General features: G+C 38.2%; 1 protein-coding gene across 1 annotated transcript; it reads right to left on the bottom strand.

Annotated features, from left to right (window-relative positions):
* Positions 1-583: 583 nt before the first annotated feature.
* LOC124640322 lies at positions 584-15,521 on the bottom strand. Its single transcript, XM_047178038.1, has 3 exons — positions 15,505-15,521; positions 11,505-11,617; positions 584-3,362 (listed from the first exon to the last, which is right to left on the bottom strand). Exons 1-3 carry the CDS (start codon positions 15,519-15,521, stop codon positions 841-843), a joined length of 2,652 nt encoding a protein of 883 aa, XP_047033994.1. The 3' UTR covers positions 584-840.

Raw genomic sequence — 15,521 nt, 5'->3', positions numbered from 1 at the left:
ATTGTCTTGTAAGAAAGATACACAAAACAACGGAGAAAGAAAAGAAATTATTTCACGTCCGAATAACAAAACACAAAGGTGTAGTTTATTTGCATTCGCACAGCGCTAAGTCATTTCCAGCGAGAAAATAATAGCCAGAGAGGGAGAAATGAAAAAAGGCAAATTTAATATCGGCAGTCAATAAATGTAGCAGTCGCTTAACTATAATAACGCAGGTAGAATACGGCGCCAAGTTTCTTCGCAAACAAACCAATAAACGTCGCCGCGGAGACAATTTTAGGGGGAGAAGACAATTATTTATCTTTCATATTGATATATGCGCAGGCGATGTGTGGGTAACGGTAATCCGCTCACCTACGTGTTATTGCCCAAGTTACATTATTGGATTGGATCCGTTCCGCTGATGTGCTATGATCGTTGTTATCAATATGTCGGATGCATGCCGACTGTCGTCGACTCAGCATTTCATTTTCCTTGACGACTGTTTGATTTACGATGTTATTGCGGTTTTATACCCGACGGTTTACTGATGTGCAGCTCATGTTCTCTACAGGTACTGTTTGGAGATGAATAAAAGATCTTCTTCGATAGTAATAAGGCGTGTAATCAGCGATTGGTTTACAATAAAACAAAATTTTGTTATATATCGTGTGCGCAAGTGTCGAGCGAATTTGCAAGTGCATGAGGCGCGGCGCGCGGAGGAATTTGGAACTAAAATCGTAACGCCATCTAGTGGGGCTCGCAGGAATCGCAGGTACATGTTCGATTGATGACGATGCGTAGACATGCCGCCCGCCTTGGAGTGACAGCCTCCAACGCAGAAGTAGAAGTTGGGAGAAGTTAAGGTTCTTCCTCCTGTAGTAGCGGACACAATCTGGGGTATGACCGTCGTATTACTCCGTTAGCTGTTTTGATGTCAGCTACACGTGCTAGTCCATCCTTCCCAGGGAAAGTGGTTATGACTCGTCCAAGACGCCATTTTAAGGGTGGCAAATTGTCATCTTTGATGAGCACTAATGTATTGGGTGCTATTGTGCCGGTGTTGTACTGCCATTTGGTCCTTGTCTGCAGTTCCGAAACGTACTCCTGCGACCAGCGTTTCCAAAAATTTTGCCTCATTTGTTCGATGCGCTCGTAGCGGACCAGGCGTGATGTATTCGAAGCTGTGAGGTCTTCGCAGGCAGGTGCAGTGAGCGGCCGGCCAATCAGAAAATGGGCTGGTGTAAGAGGGAGTAGGTCGTTTGGGTCTGAAGACATGGGATACATAGGTCTGGAGTTGAGGAGGGCTTCAATTTGTGCTAATAATGTTGAAAATTCCTCATACGTGAGGTTAACGTTTCCTACGCGACGGAGATGATATTTAAAAGATTTGACCCCTGCCTCCCACAAACCTCCAAAATGTGGGGAGTACGGAGGTATAAAGCTAAACTTAATATTTTCATTTGCTGCAAAATTTAAAATATCATTTTCACTATGATTTAAAAAATCTGAAAATTCCTTGAGTGCGCCTACGAATGTTTTTCCGTTATCGGAAAATATATAAGCGGGTTTTCCGCGACGACATAGGAACCTTTTTAAAGCAAGTAAATACGCCTCAGAAGTTAAACTTGTGACCAATTCTAGATGTATCGCTCGAGTGGTAAAGCATATGAATAGGCACACATAACATTTTTCAAGTTTTGAACCCCTTCCCTTCCGATTCAATATAAACATAGGTCCCGCATAATCCACACCGCAGCGCAAGAAAGGATACCCCGGTTCCAATCTCTCAAAGGGTAAGTTACCCATTTTTACTGATAGTGCCTTCCCTTTCTGGCGAGTACATATAATGCACTTATGTACCGTCTGCTTAGCTAAATCACGACCCCTGAGTGGCCACCAACTCTCTCTGATAGTAGCCAAGAGAAGCTGTGGACCAGCATGGAGTAGACGTTTGTGTTCAAATTGAAAAAGTAGTCGCGTGAAGGTATGTTTTGAACATAACAATATAGGGTGTTTTTTACTGTATGGGAAGGTGCGTGAATTTACTAATCTACCTCCCACTCTTATAATGCGATCAGAATCCAAGAACACATCAAGACTAGATATGTTTCTCATCGACTTTACAGGTAAGTTATTTATCAATTGATTCAAAATGTCTGCAAATGATGCATGTTGTGCTAAGCGTACTAAAACTAACGTTGATTTATTTAATTCATCAGCCGTTAACGGACCAATGCTACGTTCCGTTTTACTTTTAATTCGTGCATTATTAATGAATCGTAACACGTAAGCGGCTGCACGTCTCATGCGATTAAAATTTGAAAAACGTTCGAAAATAAAAATACTAGTATAAGTCGACTGTGTAAATAAAACCTTTGATTTCATTTCTGGTAAATCGTTTAAATTTATAATTTCATTCTGGTTGTCATATTTAAAATTCATGTGCATATCCTTTAAAAATGCTGGCCCGTGCCACCAAATATCTGTACTTTGAAGCGCGTCGAGCGTGAGCCCGCGAGATAAGAGGTCAGCCGGGTTGTCTTTACCAGCAACATGTAACCACGGCAACTCACCAGTCAGTTCGTTGATTTGCACGACTCTGTTCTGCACGAACGTTTTTAACAAATTAGGTGACATTTTAATCCAATTTATGACAATCATTGAGTCAGACCAAAAATATATGTGGTTAAATTTCAATCTCCATGACTGAACAATTTTTTGATACAGCTTGGCACCAACTAACGCTCCGCACAGCTCAAGACGCGGTATTGTGACTGGCTTAATTGGTGCGACTTTGGTCTTGGCACAAAGTATCCTAACTGTAGCTGGTGAGTTGTCATTGTATGTACTTATAAAGGCACATGCACCATATGCATCCTGTGATGCATCCGAAAAAATGTGTAAATCTGTATAATTTGTATTTATTTCCCTGACATGACGAGGAATTTTTATGTCTTGTAAGTGTTGAAGAGTGGCAATAAAGTTTTTCCACGTAGACAGAATATCATTTGGTACTGGATCGTCCCAACTTAATTTACAAAGCCATAGTTTCTGTAAAAGTATTTTCACAATTATAATTGCGGGTGATAACAAGCCTAATGGGTCATACACCTGTGAAACAACGGACAAGATAACGCGCTTAGTCACATGAGTAAAGTTTTGATCAATTTTTGTCGTAAAATATAATAAATCTAAATAATTTAACCAACCAATACCCAGAGTTTTAGTTAAACAATTTTCTCCTAAAGATAAATCTTTTTGTTGATCTGTTGTAGATGATTCCGAATTAAACAACCATTTACGTAAATGGAAGCAACCAGATTTTAAAGTATCATTTACTTTGGTACAAATATCTAATAAACATTGTTTATCATCATTACCTGTAATTAAGTCATCGACAAACAGATCTTCGTTGATAACCTGTTTTATGACGTCATCCTTACATTCCGACGCCAGCTGTTTGATGCAACGAATGCTTAGATAAGGAGCGGACGCGGTACCGTATGTCACCGTATTAAGCTGAAATACACCGAGTTCATCGGATTTATTTTCTCGCCAAATAATTAATTGAAGATTTCTTTGATCCGGTTGTAGATTAATTTGCCGGAACATCTTCTCGACGTCGGCGCATGCAACGAATCTAAATTGACGAAATCGTAACAAGATTGAGAAAACATCATTATGTAAACTAGGGCCAATATGCTGAATATCGTTAAGCGATTTACCCGAAGTTGACTTCGCACTACCATCAAAAACAACCCTAAGTTTCGTAGTGCTACTATGAATTCTTAAAACACCGTGATGCGGTAGAAAATAATTTGGTGATGGATAAGAATTGACTCGACTCATGTGACCTAAACTCAAATATTCATTCATGAAATCACAATATAACCTTTTATATTCAGGCGTAGATTTATCTAATTTTCGTTCAAGTGCGTGAAAGCGATTAAGTGCGAGCGCATACGTATCTCCCAGTGTATCGCTGGGCTCGGCTAATGGAATGCGCACAAAAAACCGACCCGTGTTATCGCGGTACGTAGTTTGTAAAAACAAGTTTTCACACAAAGACTCGTCATTAGTTAATTTATTTTGCGGAGGTAGTTCTTCTAGCTCCCAGAATTTCCTAAGTTGAGCGTCTAATGATTGTGAGTAATTGCATTGAACTCGATTGTTGCGTGAAGTTTTTTTATTCAGCAATGGGCCAGATATTACCCATCCTAACTGAGTATTCTGAAGATATGGACCACTACTTAGGCGAATCAGTCCATCAGTTAAAAGTTCCCAGAATTTATCTGCCCCAATTAATAATTCGATTTCTGATGGCGAATAAAATTCCGAATCAGCTAACTGTACATGATCAGGGATATTTATGTTTGAAGTTGTACCTAAACATGGTAATTGAGCTGTTATTTGATTCAAAACTAAACACTTCATGCGTGTGTTATATTGTGTAGTTTTAGATCTCAAATTAATTTCACAAGATTGTGTAGAATTAGTCACCGAGTTACCTACTCCGGAGACTTGCACAGTGGACTGTATTAAATTGAGTTTAAGTCGTTTACATAATGATTCCGCTATGAAGGAATGCTGACTACCATTATCTAGTAAAGCGCGAGTAGTGTGATAGTTATTGCTTTTATCTGCAACCTCAACTAAAGCTGTAGACAGCAGGACAGTCTCTAATAATGAATGAGTAGTGCTCTGATGTGTCGTATGAGATGCAGAATGTAATGTGGCAGTATGTAAAGACTTACCACTAGTTGTATTCTGTGACGATGCCTGAGAATTATGCGCAACGACTGGCGAGGTGGATACACTCGCGCTATCGTCACATTTATCATGAAGTAGATTGTTGTGTTTTTTGTTGCATTGCTTACACGGACCAAACCAACACTCATCTGCCGAGTGATTAGCGCGTAAACAATTGCAACATAACTTCTTTTCATTAACGAATTTTATTCTATCATTAATATTTAATTTTAAGAATGACTCGCAAGAATAAAGCGGATGATTAGCTTGACACATAGCGCAAATACGAGGACGTTTGGAATTTTTATTATTAGGTTGTTTATTTTGTGTTGATGTGTAACTATGTGATTTGTTTGATTGTTGTGACTGTGACGGTTTTTTTATGTTATTATCTGTGTATGATTTACTATGTGCAAAATTAATAGTTTCCAGTACGTCAGCCCGATTTTTAAGAAACGTTATTAAATCATCAACCCTTGTACGTGAAATTGACTGATTTTGACTATTTATAATTGAACTTTTGTGAGTCTCCCATTCTCGTTCAGTAACAGAATCTAGTTTAGATGTAATTAAATAAATAATCAACGTGTCCCACGACTCAGTTGGTTCGCCGAGGTTTTTGAGGGAACGTAGATTTTTGAGAACGGTATCAATGAGTTTACGAATTTGATTAGGTGATTCCTTATTAAGCGACGTCATAGAGAATAAAGCTTTAACATGGGTTTGCACAAGTAAACGGTTGTTATTGAATCTGTTTTCTAATAACTCCCATGCTACATTGTAATTCTCTGAGGAGAATTCTAAGGATTTAATAACCAATAATGCACTGCCAGAAAGAGAAGATCGTAGGTAATGGAATTTTTGCACATTATCTATTTCTTTAGAGTTATGTACTAGAGAAAGGTAAGTATCGCGGTACTCCAACCAATGATCATAAGATCCGTCAAAGGATGGAAGTGAAATTGTAGGCAATTTAACTTTACTAAAAATTTTTGAACTGTTTTGAACATCATCTGCGTTAATAATACACTTAGCTTTGGTCACATAAGCGTAGTAATTGGTTTCAAAAGATTCCCTCTCAGATAGTTCTTTTTCTACTTGACTATCAGGTATTTTTAAGTCTATTTCATCCTGAATTTCTGTAAATTGCTCTAGTAGTAAGTCTACTTTTTGTAAACGAGTTTGTAATTCTGATTTTATGGTTTCAGTCGTAGTCATTACTTCTACCGAGTCCACATATTTCATGAATAGTCTAAATTTACCGCGAACAACACCTCTTCTTTTGTTTAAATCTTTAATTAACTCTTCACTACTGCTACGACTTTCCTTTGATGGAGTTCTAGTCATTTTGTAGTTTGTGGAAGGCAGTGGAAACCGTTATTTTGCACTTAAGATTAACAAAGGATATTTTTATATTTTTAAGTTGAGGGTAGCGACGAGACGAAAGAAACTTACGCGTTTTTAATTATTTAAGTATCAACACAACACAACACAATACAACACTATCAACACAAATGAAGCACACAATAAAGAAAAGGGCTAAGGATTGATAAGGATGATTGGCCTGACCTTTTTATGCTGGTACCATGGGTCCGTAGATGTTCTTGCTGGTGACGTCGTTCGTGCGTCCGATTTATGCTGGTCGCAACGATTTCTTCCGCTGCACCCGGCGCTGAAGGTCCAACTTTTGTTTGGAGATGAATAAAAGATCTTCTTCGATAGTAATAAGGCGTGTAATCAGCGATTGGTTTACAATAAAACAAAATTTTGTTATATATCGTGTGCGCAAGTGTCGAGCGAATTTGCAAGTGCATGAGGCGCGGCGCGCGGAGGAATTTGGAACTAAAATCGTAACGCCATCTAGTGGGGCTCGCAGGAATCGCAGGTACATGTTCGATTGATGACGATGCGTAGACAGGTACTAATACATATTGTGATTCGCTGTGTACCAGTTTGACGGGAGCCAAGTTTTCATAAAATTGTTAAACCTATTTTATAGCAATACATGAAAATAGATTTCTATGAAAATTTATATTTAAAGCTTCTATTAAAACTATTTTCATAGCCGCCATTATTATCGAGTTAATTACAACAGTATTTCCGAATAGTCTAGACAATTTGCACTTGTAAGACTTCCTTTTATTCAAAGTGAAAAGCCAGTCGACATTTTAAAATCATTCAAATAAGTATTGAAAGGCAATGAAGCGCTCTTTGTAGAGATTTTTAAAGCCCTATTGTATTGGCATTTATGAAATATAAACCGAGCAGGAGTAAGGATACAGTGACAGTGTAGAGCTTTCTTATCGTTTCCGACTGTGAGCAGCATAAACATAAAAACTGTGAGTGGCTGACATGTTCGCAAAAATGCGCAGAAGTGTTGCTTAGGGTGGGTTGACAACTTTCACTTCTTTTGGCACCTATCTTAAATGTCGATAACCACCAACACACATTATCTACTAACCAAAGAGATTGAGGCAGATGTTTTTATATAGTATTATTATTTATTGGGTACCCTAGTTTTAGTCAGTTTGAGCAGTGCAATATTTTCATCGTATGGTATTACAACGGTAACTAATTACTTAGTTACTAGCAAATTCTAGTTTACTAAACTAAATCTCTTCATATGTTGTAAGGATTCAAACTTCGGTTTACAAACCTGACCTATTGTTTTGGCTACACAGTGTAAGTTGTATGCACCGCTCTCACGCATCGCAGCTACGGAGTGTACGCCCATTCGCCGACTCCTGAAGACGTCAATTTATGAGCAAGGAGTTTTACTTTGCAATATTATGAACAAGTCTAGCGTGCCATGAAGGTTCCACGCTCCTCGAAGATGCAATAATGCTAGAAAGGCACGTGGGTGTGAGTGCAGCTCACTCAGGCAAATTGTTTTCTACACTACGTAGGACTGGCTTGAGATGAAGTGTCCTCACGAAATATTCTTCAAATTAGATAGTGTTATTGTTCAATTTTATATTCCAGTATTTTGTTCATTTGTTTTCATTTTCATTTCAGGACAAACCTAAGAGGTTACTTCAGAATAATATGTTTTTTAGTTAAGGAAACGTGTTGTTTTTTCTTGACTTAACAGGAGAAGGACTGTAGGGTTAAAAAATACAATGAGCTAAAAGCAGGATATTCGAGGAGCTCAAACGGAAACACCTTTTTCCACTATCGTAACATCCGCGTAAAAGCGAACTAAACCGAACTGTACTGGTAACGGCCATGTACAATAGAGGAAGAAGGTAGTAAGTCACGTACCTGTGTAAAAGGACACTTCTAGAACTAACAAATGTTGTGACTTTATTTTTATGTGTAAACATTAGGTTGGTAGTACCGTAATGCGTCCGCCGAGAGATGGAACAGGGCAACACCGACCGCGAGGCAAACTTTCTAATCTTTTAAAGTTATTCCTAGAGAAGCGGTACATCCTTGCACACGTAGTAAATATAGTTTTTGTACGAACTGACGTATACAACTTAGTGGCCAGCAATCTCGACGTTGTGAAATATGGGTCTGAATAGTTCGACTTAGCTGAAACAGTACCTTAAGCTTTGCCAACGGTTATAGGGGAAGTTTAGAATTTTGAAAAATACTAAACTCAAATTATAAATACGTGGATATCTCTAACACTTACAACAAATGCTTTTTGTATTGAGATTTGTCACCGCGTTGTAATATGATTCTATTATTGTCATAAACTATTGTGTAATTTTCGATATATAAATACTGAGTACCTAATATATGTAGAACAGTTACAAACTTCTTAGTCCATAGGTTAATACCTGGCTGGACAATTATTTAAATGTGTTCCATGTAAAAGAATAAGATTAGGTTTTGATATTTAAGTAGTCACTTATTACAATAAAAAATAAACCAAAGTTTAAGTTATTGAAGATTTTTATTAGTTAATCAAAGATCCCGGTAACTAGCGCGCCACGCGCTACAAATTGATACAGTTGACGCTTTATACGATACAGTTACCATTAGTAGACTACTAATGTAGGTATATAATTTCCTATCGGCGTTGTAATTAAATACGCAGATTATTGTATTTTAATGTAGTATTGTTCGCCCTCACACAAGACGGACTGATGATTTGCGAATTTTTGCAAAGGAATGAAAGAAGTCAAGCAAAAGTCAACTGGCAAAATGTACTAGGTACATATTAATTTCTTCTCTCTTTTCTGTTGTTCAACACATAGTATGTAAAGTACCTATGTAAGTGAACAGTTACAGTAACCCTACAGTACCTACCTATACCAGGATTTATGAGGCGTTTAATGAGTTCGAAAATCCAAAAACAAATCGACCCTTCCGTTCAATTATGTACAAAAACAAACTGTGGCACCTTTAAATTTACCGTCAAAGGAAAAATGCGAACTGCCCTCGAAATCGCTCCAATCTTCGTTCATTTGTATGCGGACCGACTTTGGAATAGTCACCTAATTAAAAAGACTTGCCTTTGTGATGCAGATACGTTGGCAGGCGCAATCAAAGCACTGCTCATTTCACCAGAGCCCTTCAAATAAATATCTGATCCTATAAGCTTTCAAGTGTCTTAACCTTTTTTTTAGTTATTTTAATTAAAGTTCGTTCTTGTTCGCTTTAAGAGAAGACTGACGAATCAAAGGGGTATTTCTTGCATTTTGCAGAGGTTTCCATCAGCGATTATATTTTGAGGAGTCGTACGTACTATGAATAGCGTTGAAATTGAAATACCAGGAGTTGAATGCAGACGACGTTCTATCTTTGTGACTGTATCGGGTATAGTTCCAACTTTGAAGTGGAATCGAGAAACATATATATTTTTTTGCTATTAGCAAGTAATAATGTTTACCAGTATTAATTACGTATGTACCTACTTGATTTCCAAAAATAATGTAAATACGCACACACTTCGCGAATTATCAGCCTAGAAAAAAAACAATGAGACAAACAGGTATTGCCATTAAATTAATCAATCAGGCACCTATCCAGAGAGAGGTTGGTCATCTCTACAAAAAATCGAAATTCGAATTGCATTACAAAAAGGAAAAAAGGCCGGTTTATCTATTACTTTTGAATGAAAAAAAAAAAAAGGAAAAGTACACCGCCCACAAAGGCACGTAACTAAAAATAATGTCTCAAAGATACATTGAATTGAAGATGTCATAGATTGTTTTGTTGGTTTTTAATTACCTCGTGGAATATTTCGTCACAATAAAAGCTGTTATAAACTTAATGCTTAACTAATTTTGGCTTTTTAAATCTATTGCGTGTCTCAGGTTTTCATGATCATTACAATTTATTACTTTAATAGTAGGCCTGGGAACATAAATTAATCATAAAAACGGTTTGCCGTTTCACGTTCATGTTAATAAAACATTGGAAATAATTGAAAATTGAAAAGGACTGATTTATTGCGTGATTTTGCTTGATTATTTTAGTTGTTGTTTACATTAAGTATATTTTCAAAATTTACGGTAAGCGTATACCGTAATTTTTGGAATTCGTTATAGAATACCTGAAAGTTTATGTGATAGGATTTAATGTTTAATGTAATCATACCTAGTCACATTATTACATTAAATCCTATTACATATACAAAAAAAAATATCCAAATCCATTCAGTCGTTTAGCCACAGGAATTACTTCTCGTTTTCATAATTTTGAACATTAGTGTAATGCAGAGATAAAGTACGTAAGTCAATGACCCCCCCCTAGCAATCAAAATAAAGGTTGCCGTTCCTAGTTCAAAAAGTTAAACTAAAAGAAGTAAGAATATTTAACAAGGCAAAATGAAATTATTTTAATAGCAATTATGGACCTAATTGCTATTAAAATAAGTTTGCCGCGTTTGATTCGCATATTGTTGCGTTTCGACGTTGCCGCTCCTGCAACACAGGTTAGTGAATTATGCAATGTAGCACATCTATACATATAATAATCTATACATATAATAAAATGATAGGAAAGTCAAAACTGTACATTGAATATTTTTTTTAAAGAATACTTGGGTGGTGATCCATAATCGATTCTAAACCCAAATATGTAGTTTTTAGAATTTTTGTCTGTATGTCTGTTTGTCTGTATGTTTGTCCCGGATAAACTCAAAAAATACTGCATGGATTTAAATCAATTTTTGCATGACTATTACCTAGGGGCCGGTTCAACACATAGGCTATATATTATCACGCTATCACCTACAGGGGTTGAGCAATAAACGATTAAATAAACGAAAATCTATATTGCCCACGCAGACGTAGTCGCGGGCAACAGCTAGTATTTAAATAATGCCTAAGGGTGCTTACATAAAGAAACAGGTTGCCGGTACAGACAAACCTGTACGGGTAGGTACCGATCAGTGCAGGTATAATATTTACTACTACAGTTATCGGCACGGATATCGAGCCATGACCTTCACCTGCGCAGAAGCGATTTACTGCCTTATTGCCTTATGCGTACTGGTGCGCAAAGCGATCCCCACTCTTCCGCCGAGAGCCCAATATCCGTGCCGGTATCGGTACTACTAACACTTGTTATTTTATTGTGACGTTTCGCTTAAAATGCATGTTCGCTATTTGTAAACATTTTGTACGCCAATTAGAGACAAAAAATGTATGGGTCTCATTTTACATTACCAACTTATGTCATAAAAATACCTGTTTTTGTAAACATATACCAATGTTTTCACGAAATAAATTATCTTTATCAGACTCACTCATTAACACACTCAAAGACTCACTCATTAACACACTCACAGACTCATATCATGACTTTGACTGACTCACCTTGATTATCAAATAGTTTGTTGATATGCATCATAAGGATTGGAGCCAGTTCCTCATCAGGCTTGTCTTCGTAACCAGGTCTCCATAAGTCTTCATTTTCATGGAGTATTTGTCTGAAAATTACAAGAATTATGTTAGGTGCTTGAGGTCAGGGTTTCAATTCCCGGGTCAGCCAACCAAATCAAAATCTTTTTATTTCGCATTCTTTGCAGGCACCTATGAAACGTCACATTAGTTGCACGGTTCCAAAAAGTTGGTCTCATGGAGAAGAGCCGGCAGGAAACTCCATAGACACTCTTTTTAAAACTGCCCAGGACATATTACAGTGCACGCACATTTGCGCAGACACAAGAGCACTCACTATTCCTTCACTCTCATAGCGCGATGGGACGGCAATACGAGTCCACCGGAGAGAGATCAGGCGCAGGACCAACATTTACGTGCTTTCCGATGCACGGGTGTATCAATCACCAATGTCCAGGCTTCGGGCTGCTTTGTGAAAGTTTCTAAAAGCCACAAAGCAATTTCGGCCCGACAAGGGAATTGAATCCGAGAATTCAAGAGTCCTGCGCAACTGACTGATCTTCTTATATGAAAACAGTCGCCATGGCCGAAATCCTTGGACGCTTGGAACAGATCGTGGAGTATGTCCAATACCAACTGGACCTTGAGGGTGGCGAAGTTGGAGTCGCGCCACAATACGAACTTCAAGTCGTTCATGGTGCGAGTTCCAACTCATCACATCGACACCTATTTTTATTTTTATTTTATTTTTGTGACTAATCCTTCTGATTATGATTTAGGTTTTTTTTTTATTTTATTTAGTAGTTTAGTAGTTATATTATTTTTCTCTCTAGAGCATAAATTAGTTCATACCGATGGGCACCCGCAACTCCGCATAGGTCCAGTTGAAAACCAGCGTCAGACACTAGCTGTCTGACAAAATGCTGAACTGGACCTATTTGGCGCAACCTTTTGTTCCTTTATTTTGTTTTTATTTCTATGTGTATGTATGGCTTGTGTCAATAAATAATTTTTCTTTCTTTCTTTCTTTACCTTCCTCAAGGAAGAGTTTCGTCCGAAAGGTGTCGTAAATCGGAGGTTCCGAGGATGGCTACGCGACACCACGCAGCGTAACACGACGCCGACACTTCGTGTGCAGTAGTGATAGTTTACATATTTTGTATTAGTTTATAAGTATTGTTCTCTATATCAGCGGTTCCCGATTTTTTTTGGCTTCGGAACCCTTTTCATTTCACCATTTTTCGGCGGAACCTTAACTTAAGTAAGAAGTAAACTAAAGACGTAAATATACTTAGGTACGGTTCGTGGCGTGTGGTAGCGCACCAAATGGTAATATGGTTAGAGACATATTCATTATACTCAGGCGTAGCATGGCTATCTGCCGCACGGGTCAGAAAACAATGTAGCCGCCCTTGACTTTGTGTATTATGTGAATAGTTTTCAGTTTGAAGAGCAAGTAGCATTGAAAGACATCCAGTGGCAGCCGGTATCGCGAGCGAAGCGAGCGCGATTTTTTTTTTTAGTTTAAGTACCTACACAAAATAAACAAAACCACTGTAAATTAATAAGGTCTCAAAAAGTACAATATCCACACAAAAAAGCAAATGCAAATGAATAAGCAGCTAGCGAAGAAAGAGCTATTGCTTTTTCTGGACCAGAGGAATAAAAAATAAACATCAAAGGAAACCTCGACGGAAGAGCGGTGTTAGATACTTGAGCAATTAAACGAATATAAAAGCATCACACGGAACATGGAGTCGCGAGCGAAGCGAGCGCGAAATTTTCGGATTCGTGGAGGTGCAAAAATTGGAAATAATGTCACACTTTGATTCATGGCAAAAATAGCCACTGGAAATACTTGTATGCCGTGTCATTTCACGTCCTGTCAAATGTATGAAAACGTATAATCCTGGCGATGAAATAAGCCCAAAAAATGCGGTGATTTTTAGCCGACTCGCAACCTACTTTTGCCGATTGCCGAAGACCTGGAGGTATTAAGTAAATCTACAATTTGTAAAAACGGAATTAAATTATCTGCTGCCTTGGCCTTCCCCCGCCACTTGTCGCGAAAGTACGAGACTTACACTCCCGAGTGGTACCCACCTACATGGTGCCTAAATGGAATTTTGGAATGCAATATTTAAGACAATTGAAAATGAATAATAATTTAATATTGTCAAAAGTGAAACGATTTACCATAGTGCAATCTTGAATATTTCACGGAACCCCTGAGGGCCTGTCACGGAACCTCAGGGTTCCGCGGAACCCCATTTGGGAACCGCTGCTCTATATCTATATCTATACTAATACTGGACCAATTTTAAATATTCTTTCACCATTAGGAAGCTATATTATCTGCGAGTAACATAGGCTATATTTTATCCCGGTGCGGGCAGTAGCTCCCACGGGACGTGGGTGAAACCGCGGGAAAACGGCTAGTTTTAAATAAGCTATCCACATGTTATATGTATGTATTACAATAACAGCAGAATTCAGAGGTAAGTACCCTTTAACCTAAACATAAAAGGTAAGCATAAGCAAAAATGCGGTTTGAAACTAAGCAAACGAAGCAAGTTGTTACGATGACAGTTTCATGAGATGCCTGCTAGGCCACCGCCGGTCATTTGCAAGCAGGCAGCTGCTCAAACTTACTGCCACAGACCACGTATACTCTGTTATTGCATTCTACGATGCCTAAACGTCAGTTACCCTCTAGGAATGGAGTTTGAGCAACTAGTTCGCTCGTCTAAGCTTACTTTAGAAGCGTTCCGAAGTCTATTGCGATTTTTCGCGATTGCGAATCTATTTACAAAGGAAATCAGAAGAGCGCCGTGTGCGATGTTAGCAGAAATTGCATTCGGAATTTGAATGTTTGAATTGTTCTGTTCTTTATTTTTTTTGAATGTGGAATGTGGAGCGTTCTTAGCATGACGTATTAAAAAGATGTTTCTATTGTGCCATTTACCTTGTCAAATACGGTCTCAAAAATAAATAAATGCTGCTTTCCTAACACAAAACAAAAAGGTGTTTTCAGCCGAGTACGTACAATTGTTACGGACATTTCCAGTGAAGCCAGTGTGGCATGGTCAAACAGAGAACGTTGTACTTTTCCGACCACTTCCGTGCATAGAGGGCGTGCTCTGTCCACGAGCGCAACGCCCTCTGACGGCTAATGAATAACATGCAAATGACGGTGTCTAATGAAAACCACACTCGCCTCTTTGCTGACTAAACTTTTCATATAGTTGCTGGTCACTGGCATGAAACTTATGATACTTACGAAAGAGGATAGTATGCTGGATTTTGTTTTTATTTTGGTCAACGTTATTAAAGCTCGGGCTATGAAGAGTAAATAAAAATTTAAATACGTTACGTCATGTCCTCGGTGTACCATGCAACTGAAGTAGTAATTTCATAATGTAACAAAAAACATGTGTACTTATGTCATCAACTCAGGTAGTTAATGCGACTGTAAACTTAATTCATCATCAATTTAAAAAAAATCTGTTAAATCACTAACATAAAACCGCAAACGCTAATTTCCATACGTTTTCCGCAACATCGTTATTCACTATCTCCACTGCGCATCACTAGCATGGTCCGTTTACATACAGTCAAGTGTAGCTGGCACAGGGTCTTAGAGCGTTTCACCAACCGGACACGCCATGAGCGCAAATCTCTATGCGAAAAAGTCTACCAATTAAAGTGCAAGAGGTGGCAACACAACAAATAGTAAAGCTGACATATGCACTTTCAATCACTTTGTTACACACGTACGCCAAAAACGCCAAATACAAGCATATACCTACTTGACGCACACACATGTACATAATGAGTGGGAGCTCTTGTAACGTTGGCATAGGTAAATACACGGCAGAAGCTTCTCCAGTTGGTAGTATTCTCCAAGCACAGGATGCTTGCTAACAATCAAGACGCACCAGCAAGTGGGTTTGCGTGTAATCGGCTCGGGACATACAGCATTAGCATATCCAT

The sequence above is a fragment of the Helicoverpa zea genome, chromosome 20, assembly GCF_022581195.2.
Source record: "Helicoverpa zea isolate HzStark_Cry1AcR chromosome 20, ilHelZeax1.1, whole genome shotgun sequence".
NCBI lineage: Eukaryota > Metazoa > Arthropoda > Insecta > Lepidoptera > Noctuidae > Helicoverpa > Helicoverpa zea.
The sequence above is the reverse complement of the archived record's forward strand: the minus strand, read 5'-3'. Positions and strand labels throughout refer to the sequence as shown.